The following is a 12,039-nucleotide window of genomic DNA, read 5'->3' on the forward strand; positions in this document are numbered from 1 at the left end:
ATTTGCAGAATTTTAAGTGAGTTTTTTTGCAGTGAAAATGCAGGAATTAGAAAAAAGTTGCAAGTCGTGGAATTTTGTTTTTGTTTTTCATAGTACTTGCACAAAAACAAAGTGCAGTTTCTTACAACTTGAATTGTGTATAAAAACGAATTCAACATACAGTATTCCTCATTTTAAAAGAAAAGACCGCATTTCCCATAAACCCCTCATTTCCGTTTTTCCCGGTTAGCTTGCAGCAGTTGCTGATGAGAAGAGAGGAGGCAGAGCAGTGCTGAGGAGTTCTTTTTGTTAATGAAGCGAGTTTTGTTTGGAAAGGCTACTTTATGCAGGACTACTTTCAGCTTCTGTTGAGGACGTATTTTAAATCAAATAAAATTGCTAGCTCCCACAAATATTGCACCCATCCCTGTGTCGCTTGTCTTCCACTCAACAATATGGAAAGCCCCACACTTGAAAGGATTGGTTCCTTTGGTTTATGACATTTGAAACCCTGACTGTCTGAATCTGTATTTTGGAGGCTCAGACTCTTACTGCAATTTCAAAACATTAATTCTCAGCCATGGTGCTGAGTGCATATTTTGCTTATGATACAGTATGTCTTTAACCACATAAAAAACACCTCATGGACATGGTAACAAGGTTAAAAGCTTGATTTTCACTGGAGCGGGTCTTTAAGTAGTGATGATCCCTTTTTAAACCGCGGCAGAACTGTTCCTAACAGCACCGTGTTGAGCCTGAACTGTGATGGTGTGATCCAAATGTAAGCAGCATGCAGGGCTGGACCTGCTGGAGAGTATTGAGGTGGACACGGGGAGGGGCTGTGACAGGCTAAAGCCAAACACACTGGCTGTCTGCGTGCATGTTGTACCGTAGGTTACAGACAGAGAACTGCTTACGGTATTACCTTTGTGTAAAGCCATATTATAAAGGATTGAAGTAGACTGTGACTTCATCTTTTCAGCGCTGACATTCACGGAACGGTTCAGGAGATACAATAACACCTGCACACATCGAACAGTAACGCATTTACGAGCTTGCGGCCAGACACTCCGCTCCTCACTGTCCTGCTGCGAGGACACACTTTACTGCTTGTGTTTGTTTGTGTGTGCCTCTGTGATTGAGCGATTACACGTTTACACGCATGTGTGTGCACATGTGTGTACATCTGCCAGTATGGTGCGTTGGCGTTGCATCTCCCATCCATCCATGCAGATTCCTGGGAGCCAGGCAGCCTGCCGGTGGCTCCCTGCTGTTAGCTGCCCCGTAGCAGGTTGGAAATGGTGGGTGGAATCCCCTCCTGGAGCTTTTCTGATGCTGCGGGCAGATGTCTCCCTCTGTCTACCCTCATCTCCCCGCTCACCTGGGGAATGATGTCAGCCAGCGAGCCTCACTCCCACCCTCTTCCTTTCAGCCCTGGAGGCCCTCAGCCTTGCCAAAGTGAGAGTGAAGACTTGAGTGGGGGCGGGAAGATATGCCAATACCAACTTAAGCTCCCCATGTACACAACATACACACCCAGTTAAAGTGCACGCGTGCAAATATCATTTACATGTGGCAGCTGCTGAATAACACATTCATCGCAGCTGTAATCAAAGTAAATACAGTATGAAGTTGGTTGTAAGACTGTAATCTAGTGCTGACTCACATGTGTGTCCACACATGCATACCGACTTGTACACACGCCCTCAGACACACACACGCACAGACATAGAAACTTCTTACACTGTGCGACCCCCTTTACAGCAGTAGCGTCCGCCGCTGCCAGTTTGGCCCCATTTGGCTCCCCGGACGGCTCCATGAGTGCTGAGTGCCTCGGTACCATTAAGCACCCGTCTGCATGAGTGCTCTTTGCCAGCACCTTCTGGTGGCTGTGCTTGTCGAACCTCACATTTCTTGTTAAAGATGAGGAAGAGGGGTGAGGAAGGTGCTGGGAAAGTGGGAGGCATGAGTTGAGAGAGGTAGCGAATGCCATCGAGGAGCGTTACAAGTAGGCAGGCACTCAGCTGTACCCGTCTGGATTTTCAGTGTAAATCGAATAAATGCACCCGTGAACAGGTATTGTCAGAAACACTGCTGGGTTATCTACAATACTGTCTATGGGTAATCTTGGTGTTTTAGCAAGCTAAAGCTGGATGTACATTTTGTTTTAATTCATACAGTTAATTACTTTTATCACATATTCTCTTTTTCTGCATAATTCATGGTTTCTTTTGTGGGTATATGATTTGACGATAAATAAAAGAGAAGCCACGAAAAGGATTTCGTGAGTTATATTTAAACTCCCAAACTTAACACCTGATGTCAGCTCAGAGGAAGAGGAGAGCGAAGAGAGGATGGTTAGTTATAAATAGCAGTAGTCTCTCCAGGATGGCAGGTTTTTAATTAACAATAGAGTGTCTGATAATCCACAGTTAATCCAGAGGAGAAGAGGGAGTAGAGGAGAGAAGAAGAGAAAACCATCAGCTGTTTGATGTTAGGACTACAAGTCCCTTCTGGCCCTTACGCTGCTCGCTTCCGAGCTGTTCTGCGCTGAGATATCCATAGCCCAAATGTATTTATTTTGTGAAACAGCCATGCTCCATATTTTGTGATTCACTTTGTCTCTGACTAACCGCTGTCTGTTCCCATTAGCGTGAATATGTGCATGCCACTCTTCTTAAACTGACTGGGAGTTTTTGTGCTCGTGTGTGGTGTTAGTGGATCGGGGCTGTTTGTGGAAAACTAGCCGACTGAAGGTCCTGATGGCTGGAGGCGTCCGCTTAAAGTCCTAAGCCTGTTGAAAGGCTTGATCTGTTGGGGAAACACTGGGAGATGTCAGGCCTGCTTCCCTCTCAAAGGGAGTCTGCTATCTAAGACACTTTGAGCTCAGAGGGAAGTGGGGGTGGTATTTTTCCTCTCTTTTTGCACAGCTGCAAAGACAGTAACAAATATGTTGTTTGTACCATCTGTGATACTTTATTTGCTGGGGCTGAGTTTCGCTCGAATAATTCAGAAGGAGTTCAAATTATCACATTATATTTTAGGCGATGACTCGACTTAAAATAAACGCTTCAGTTCCTTCATGCTTCAAGATCACCAATGTAACAAGCAGCTAATATTAAGGAGTGCAAGGATCAGAGTCAAGACACATTCTCTTGTCAAGGAAGATTATAATTATAGCATGAAATATCAGCTAAAGATGTTTACATGTTGTTGTTTTTTTACTGTTGCTTGACTTGGATTAAGTATTGGACTATCATTTTAATCTTTACTTGAATGGAGAAAGGAAATAGTCCCTGTGAGGGTACAGCTGTCTCATTCATCACACGTTTTAGTGTACAAATGTGAACAGTCGTGGCAACAAAGCAGGCTTCACATGACACACGGTTGACAAAAGTCACACCAAAACGCTTGGCGCTCCAGGCAGGAGTCACTGTGATCTTGTCAGCAGTGATGAAGATATGTTGTAAAGGATTTTCTAGGGAAGGATGTGCGTTGTGTCCAAGGGCGTGTCTATGGATGGGAACAAGGACTGTGTGTCAGTTTTAGGGGGGTTGGGGCGGACACACTGGATCAAACCAACAATAGCTGTGAACTCAGACTGCCGTATTACTGAGCGGTCAAAATGTTGCTGTAGCTCTTTCACTCAAACGACCAATAAATTCAAAAACATGGCACAAAATGACAAGTATAGTGAAGTAGAAATATTGTTTTGTGTGAAATATGGCACTGTTACAAATTAAAGTGATAGGATAATGAGTATGAAGATGTATTCTTGTGTCTGAGCAAAGCGAGGAAAAAAATAACTGGATGAAAATATCATTCTAAACATTTTTCTCTCTTTCCTTCTTTCTGGCGTTTCAGGACAGAGTCTGGGCTACGGCTTCGTCAACTACATTGATCCAAAGGACGCAGAGAAAGCCATCAACACGTTAAATGGACTCAGACTTCAGACCAAAACAATCAAGGTAACCGACACCATGTGCTGCTAAAACAAGTCTAATTACATCACACAACTGTTTACGTTACAGACACAAACAGATCAAATTAGAAAAGAATTGCTGCAAAATGTACAATGCATTTCAAAAAGTTGTGGAGGTCACGTTAAATTTATATGACGAGGCCGCTTTCTTCTTCCTAAGAGCCATTTTAGATGGTGGTAGCCGTTAGTGAATGTGCTGGAGGGTGAGATGGGATTAACATGCATGAGCCTCAGAAATAAAAAAGACCATCTAAATCAAAGAGACACATTAAAAAGCCTGTGACTATGGTTGATATGCTAATTACTTCCTAAATGTCAAAATGTAAAGGTGAAATTATATAGATATTTCTCAATGAAAGGGAAGAAACACGTCAATCATCACGTTTTCCAAAATCATTAAGGGCTCTGTTATTGCTTTTTAAATGGCATGACTAATACGCACGCTTGGTTGTGGTTGTCATGGAGGTACGACAGATAAATCAGTGCCAACGCTGCACCGTCCTTCCTTCAAACGCGTTTCGAAAACTAAAAATGAAACCTTACAAGCACTTGTTTTTGCAGACGTTTTACAACAAGCCATCAATCTTCCCCTGCTGATCTAATTTTCTCCTCTCATATTCTCCGCTGCCGTCCTCTCTGCTGTGTGCCTGCTGATATGTTGTTGCTTTTAAGCTTGTCAGTAATCTGTTGCTCTGTGGTAATCCCTGGATTCTCGCTTTCTGTCATCTGATCTAATCTGATCTAATCTAATCTAATAGGATGGGATTAGCCTGTTCGCAAGTGGGGAATCCCGCAGAGAATCCCTCCATTCCCTCGACAGCACACTGTACACTGTGTGGCTTGGCTACGATTCAGCACGGTCCTCCATCTCTGGCCTGACTTGTGCCACAAAAATTTAAAAAAAGAGAGCGATAACGCGCAATATGAGATTTGTGTGTGATGTGTGTTTTCTGCGTGTGTTGTTTTAGTGAAAATGTGTACATTTCTATTTGGTCAAGATGAGATCAGTGATGGTTCGATGTGGTTGGTATGGATGGTGGAGCCGTGTCTGTGTTAGTCTGTCTCCCAAGTTCTGTACAGTGTCTTCCAAACAGCTTCTTAACCTCAAATTATTGCTTCATTGGGAAAACCTGTTATTTCTAGGGAAATAAAATTGATTTACCTAAGTATCGAGATTCTTCATTTTACCATTATTTGCAAGTGATTCTAATTCCTGAATCGATATTAAATTCATTATTTACAATGAGCTAGTGTCATAAAAGCTAACAGTGAACCGTTAGCCCAGGAGATAGCCAGTTAGCCTGTTCGCATCAGCGTGTAAACAAACTGAAGCTTTAAGGTTATTTAAACTGGCTGAAAGTCACTGCCAGTTTCCTGCTAAAAGAGAATAATTCCTTACGGTTAACATTGTAACTGCTCGCGGACGTTTTCTGACCGTCTGGAAGCTGCAGTGACGTCAACATTTCCAGCCCGAGACGAGCTGGGTGTTTCAGAATAAAAGTAGTAATGCTTAAATGAATTTCATTATAACAGTAATCTGTTCTAGTTTTTTTTACAAAAACACTTTATTTAACCAACACGTATGAGATTTCTATATTGGCCTACAGCCTACTGATCTCTTTAAGTGGTATTTCTAATGATGTACTTTTTGTGAGCATTGCGTTAAGACAGGGGGTTGAAGTCATGCTGATGAAATGAAACTCAAAAATATTGACTGACATGTGATGGGCATTGTTTTTGGAAATGACTCATGATGTGGATTGTCTCTACAAGACTGAACTTTTTCTTATGGTCTGGTTTAAAAGGAAAAGTAAACAAAAAGTGCAATAAATCGTAATATTGAATCACAATGCTCGTAAAATCACAATAGATAATTAAATTGCACTTAAAGTATTGCAGTAGTATTGAACTGGGAGATAAACACATCATCCCAGCCCTGGTTATTTATTTTCAAATAGACTCGCTTGTTTTCATGCTTAGCTTGGTTTTTCAAAGTTGTTACAGCAACACTCTGTGTATCTTAGAAATAACAAAATATTGGAAAATTAATAACTCAGTGATCCTTTTGAAAACTGAGGCATGCAAATTCCATCCTGTTTTCAGGATACCCGGGAAGAGGAAAAGCTTAAAGCTTTAGGAGCTTAAAAAACAAGAGTAGCAGTTTGCCAGTATTACGAATACTACAGATCTGTTTCCACAACAGTCCTCACGCTGACTGTATGAACAATACAATGTACGGCAGCCAGCATGGAGACTTAAGGAAAAACAGGCTTTATCAATCTTAGAAAAATGGCAGAAGTTGAACGTTGTTTACTTAGTGTGAAATTCATGAGGTCTTTATTGAGTGTAGCAGTCTGAGTTCACAGATTTTCACTCACACTCTCATGACACAAGAGGTTGCCTCAAGTTGTTCCTGAGATAAAAGCGGTCTGCGTAATGACAGAAGACAACTCTGCATCTCTGTCTGGCGCTATCGCTCTTTCACACTTCATTTCCTCCCTCCCACTACCCTCTTTCCTTGCTTTCTCTCTCCACAACAGACTAAAAACCCTAAAGGTAACAAGGTAAATTAAAAGGCAGCGCGGTAATTCTAAAATTAAGTTTGTCGCTCTTTCATGTCACACCCTTCCCACTCTCTGCCACTACACTTGTGAGGAAACACTTGGCCCAGAGATTCACATGCTCTCAGGCGATGTGTCTCTCTGAAGTGTTTTTGAGTTGGTTCCGCTGCTGCGGTTTCCTCCACCATGACACCTCAGATTTTGTCAGCGATGGCTGCGATGCAGCTTTCCAACTGAGGTGTGAGGGGAAGCAGCATGCCAAAGGTGAGATGAGCTCACAGTGACACGCATGCACATAATCTGACACACATTTATACGGTGTGTGCTTGTGATCACTTTAATCTTCACACTTAAAGTTTTTCTAACTTTCCTGCACGCACGCACACACACACACACACACACACACACTCACACATGCACGCACACATGCACGCACGCACACATGCACACACTCCTGTTTCACACATGCACCACACTTGTACACAATACCGCTTACAGCTTGAGGAGGTGTTGATGGATTAGACATCTGGAGTTGGCTGACAAGGAGAGAAGAAAATGAGGGAGAGCTTCACAGAGAAGAAAAGAGGAGCAAAAAAGAGACAGGCTCTGGAAGAGAGAGAAAGGTTTAGCGAGGCAGCTTGCAGGAAGGAAGCGGACGGAAAATATCCAAGCAGCGAAAAGGAGAGAGATGCAGTGAAGAAGAGGGAGACAGAGGAGCTGAGCAGAGAGGCTAAAGGAGGAAGATGTGTGAAAGAAAAGTGAGACATGGGGAAAGCCAGCTGTTCCCAATCCTATTCTCTCACTGTTAAGAGTTCAGCAGGATTTCCATGCTGTGCTCAAGGATATGACTGCATATCCGCCATATTTGCTTGACTTTAACCTTATTTGATGACTTATGTCTCCACATGTCAGAGGTAATGACAGCACTGCAAGGGAAAGCTGCTCCAGTCAGCAGCAGTAGTAATGGGATTTATGCAACTTTCACTGCAGCAAAATTGGGTCTGCAAATGAAGATGTTGTGGAGGTTCACTGGTAGATAGCTACTGATGGAAGTTGCACCGCACGGTGTAACCAGCTATTCAGTTCCCGCTATTTGCAGGAGTTGACGTTCATATATAGCATCTTCTAAGTAGATTATTGCCTTGAAAGCTGACTGTTAGCGTGTTGTCTAAATAGTCTAATTAGAAAACACATATTAACTCTTCCCTTTTAATTCCTTAACTATAACTCAGAATAGTGAAAGAGGTATGAATGAAAGAACTTTTTGGTTAAAGTTTTAATCCTGTTCCCTTGGTTACCACAGCCGTCCCTTCAAAGTAAAACCCCTGTGGTTTCCACTCAGGGGAACAGAGTTTCCAGTCGTTTGCTGTGGGAGCCACAAAGCACGATTATCTCCCCTGTGTTCGAAGCAGCTAAATCTTTTCCTAACAACGATAATCCCCAAAGCAAGGTGTACTAAGAAAAAACAGTCACATTTTCCTCCCTCTGGACCTAGTGATCCACACCCTTGCCCATCCACAACACACATTCATAACAGCCCTATACAGCCAACACTGTCGTCTTGTTGAATTTTAACCGGCTACGTTTGTCATGTGTAATAAAGCCCCAGAGCCTCATTTATTTATACAAGCCCTAACACTCCGGTTCTTTTCCCACAGGTGTCATATGCGCGACCCAGCTCAGCCTCCATCCGTGATGCGAACCTGTACGTGAGCGGCCTGCCCAAGACGATGACCCAGAAGGAGCTGGAGCAGCTCTTCTCCCAGTACGGACGCATCATCACCTCCCGTATCCTCGTCGACCAGGTCACAGGTATCCATGGGGCAGCGCCTCCTCTCTGTTCACACTTTGACACTGATCAGTCGGATACACATCCGATTGGGCTATTACGACAGTATTCTGTGGTTTATGTGGGAAATTTCAGCATCTCATCTTTCCTCTGTGTCACTGCCTTCTTTTTAGCAAAAGTAGTATTTCGGGTTTCATTATTGAAATTCATTTGTGTCACATTTTACTTTTTGGCGTGACCATTTTTGACAAAATATACAGTAGAAATAAAACTGAAATAGCTCAGATTGATACGGTCGTATTAACAATCTCATTAATATATTTTATCATATGGACAAGTTAAATAAAACCCCTTTGGCTGCAGATCTGAGGTGTTGTGTATTTAGATTGCACCAGTCAGAGAATAACATTAAGAAACCTCTCTGTTTGGCTGTTTCAGAGCAATGAGACCAGTGATGCGACTGGCTGAGAGTGAATCTATTATTTTGCCCTTTGCGCTGCTGCACCCACATACAAAAATAAAATAGCAGGTGCAATTAGAGATGCCAACACAGCCTGTGTACCCAATACCTATCTCCCTGTGCTCGTTTTAACACTTGAACACTTAAAATATTGGCCTAAACATGTAGATGCCATCAAATACCAGAGTACACTGTTCTTCTTTTATCTGTACATAGTGGTAGCAAAACTAAATGAGGAAACAAGCATTTAAAACGTACAACCGGGCTGAATTTTTTTTTTCTGGTTTTAAATGCTGCAGAAAAGTAATATGATATATTTTCTGGATTTACCAGACTGTTCTTGCTGTTCTATTATTTGCCTTTACCAATGGAGTCATTATATCGACATTACTGAGGATTATTCATAAAATATCTCACGAGGTAAATATTCTGCAAAGGCACCAATTGTCGTACCGACAATATTAACGCAATATTGATAGAGGTATTTGGACAAAAATACCTTAATATTTGAATTTGCCCATGTTGCACAGCCTTAGAATATATTATTAACATGTTGTGTGTATGCTAATAAATAAAAGACATATAGTGGGTATTGTTAGATCTCTTGTTGTTTGTTGTAAGAATTATTGTTTGTATTTTCTAAAGGACCTTTTTGTTTCTGTAGTTGTTGTGGTCACTTTAAGAATTACAAGATGTCAGTAACAGGTAGTTATTGTCATGTGATCAGTAATAAGGAAGTGGGGAAGCATGGCACTGAGAGTGGTCTTATTTTTTGTATCTGAGTTAATCCAGCACCATCTCATACATCATACGCCTTATGGTAGCATCGTGGTTTCACCGTGCTCTCCTCGCCATATGTACTGTTTATCACTTGACAGCCAGATAAACGCCTTCTTTAATGTCAATAAACTTGTGGACAAGAGGCAGACGGTCTTCAGAGCATTGATGTTCAGAAGGTGTTTATCTGGCTGTCAAGTGATAAACAGTACATATAGCGAGGACAGCACAGGTTGAGTGAGATTATCATGGTCGATTATAATCACTCAAAATAAAAACGAGACAGAAAAAAATATATATTTTCCTAAAGCTACTATGGGTGAAATTATAATACAATATGTATGTCATGATTTTTAAAATTAATTCAATGAGTTACTGAAATTATTCTTTAATATGACCAAGGAATTTGTCTGATATAGTGCAGATTAGTGAAACACTCTTAACTAAAGTAATTTATTTTATATTTAACTTTTCATATGCTCAAAATTTATTGATATTGGTTCGATACGAGTTCCTGAACGATACTTATGAAAAAGAAAAATACATCACACATTATGGTACAAATATTTACGTTTTCATGCAGTGTAGAGGGGGGGGGGGAGTGTAACCCTGGTTGTTTTCTGTAGCCAAATTTTACATATTTCCTCTAAACGCCTCACATGGAAGCTATGGCTAAACGCTACAATTCACTCATGTTTCCCAAATGCCACACATGTTATCAGTAGATGCTCGATAGCCAGATGAACACAGAGAAGCCTCCAGTTACTGCAGCACAAATCAGACAGGAAGGTGGCTAAAAACTAGATTGATAAGAGTGAAATGAGGTTTTCGGATATAAAATTACCTAAATTGCTGCGTAAACACATCTGAAATGATGCCCTTTAAAACGAAAACTCATAGATGTAAACAAGGGTGGAAATTTTGCACCGACTTTCATGGCACTTTTCTAAGCTAGCTACTAAAATAATTCAGCCGGTACCTTGAAAGACTCAAAGTTTGGGAACCAGCCATAATGATGACATATGCAAATTTGATGAAAATGATTTGATTTCCGTCATATCTTTCAACTCTAGTGTTCACGAAACATGAGCTAGTGGGTGACTGACTGTTTTTCTGACCACGACCCCCCGGAAAGGATACCATAGTGTAAAAAAAAATGATTATATGACAGGCGCAAGCTGCATAATACACATGCTCAATTACACATTCTACTACATCCTAAACACAGCAATGAATCACATCAAACCGTTGTAGTGCAGAAGAACCCCTCCAGCATGTCTCTTAGATCCATTTCAGGGGTTGTGTGTGTGCCTACAGGCTCCAACCTGCTCCAGTGTTATGTGCAATGTGTACTGATGAAGCAGAAAGGGAGCAGCATGCTGTAAGCCACACTCATTTGCCTAAGCAGAATAAATCACTGCTGGCAGAGAAGTGCACGCCTGTCTGTACACACTGAGCAGAGGAAGAGAGTGAGTGAGAAGAGAGGGGAAAGCAGAGGAGAGGAAAACAAAGGAGAGAAGAAAAAGGAGCTGGGGAGAGTGCAGATGAGGAGAGAGGAGGCAGAGAAAAGAAAGTGAGAGAGGACATAGATGAGCAGAGACGTGAGGAGGGGAGGAAATGAGGAGAGGGAGGAAGGAAAGAAAGAGCTAAGGAGGGTGGTAGTGGAAGGTAAACGTGCAAAAGATACCTCATCCACACACACTTCGATGAAGTGGCTACATCTTCTGCCTAAGTAACAGACCTGTCGTACCACCATGCAACCCAGGGGACTCCCTGTAAAAAGACACAGCGAGGACGCATCTGTTCAACCACAGCCACATTCACATCTCTGATTTTTGGTGTCGAGGCTCAGACCGCATCCCATGAATAAAACAAATCTCCACACAGGCGGTACTGGTTACAGGTTTGAATGCATTCACTGGAGGTTGGGTTCACGAGAGCCTCGGCGATTCATTGTGCTCATTCTTGACTGGCACGAGATCCGTTTTTGAAATGGAGCGCTTACCAGTGGCATGTCCAGATGAAACACTGCAACAGTTCATTTACACCACAGTGAATAATATGAACAGCCAGGTCAAAGAAAAACACTCAACAGAGAAAATAAATGGGATTTCACATAATCGTTCCTTTCACATGCTGTGACTTAAAACTGAGCCTTAACAGTTTAATATTCATACTGCTTCTTTTAATAGGAGCGAGATCCACTAGGATTTGATCATGAATTCTAGTGACTATCTACCCCAGACAATCCCTTTACTCACAACATGCCAATACTTCATGTTACAGACCTACTACCTGCACTCTGTGTGCTGCTTTGCACTATTTGGTCAATTTTATTGTCTTAGCACAACAAAAATAAATAAAGGGGAAAATATTTAATGAAGAGCAACTAACTAATGGTGTTAGATGGGCTAATGCTTATTAATCTACACATGCAATATGTATCTTTTAATTCCTTTCTCCTATACATAGTCTACTTTTCTCAAAAATA

The 12,039-nt window shown here is 41.7% G+C and overlaps 1 protein-coding gene across 5 annotated transcripts in view; it reads left to right on the forward strand.

Annotated features, from left to right (window-relative positions):
• The window catches only part of elavl4 (ELAV like neuron-specific RNA binding protein 4), a 79,404-nt gene that overhangs the window by 43,224 nt on the left and 24,141 nt on the right, over window positions 1-12,039 (forward strand). For all 5 annotated transcript variants that reach the window (XM_069150431.1, XM_069150432.1, XM_069150433.1 and 2 more), the window contains 2 exons: window positions 3,844-3,947; window positions 8,181-8,334. In XM_069150431.1, coding sequence (XP_069006532.1) covers window positions 3,844-3,947; window positions 8,181-8,334 — 258 coding nt within the window. The remainder of the gene's footprint in view (window positions 1-3,843; window positions 3,948-8,180; window positions 8,335-12,039) is intronic.

Source organism: Embiotoca jacksoni, unplaced genomic scaffold (assembly GCF_022577435.1).
Source record: "Embiotoca jacksoni isolate LCO1_2020_lvr unplaced genomic scaffold, fEmbJac1.0.p SCAF_16, whole genome shotgun sequence".
Classification (NCBI taxonomy): domain Eukaryota; kingdom Metazoa; phylum Chordata; class Actinopteri; family Embiotocidae; genus Embiotoca; species Embiotoca jacksoni.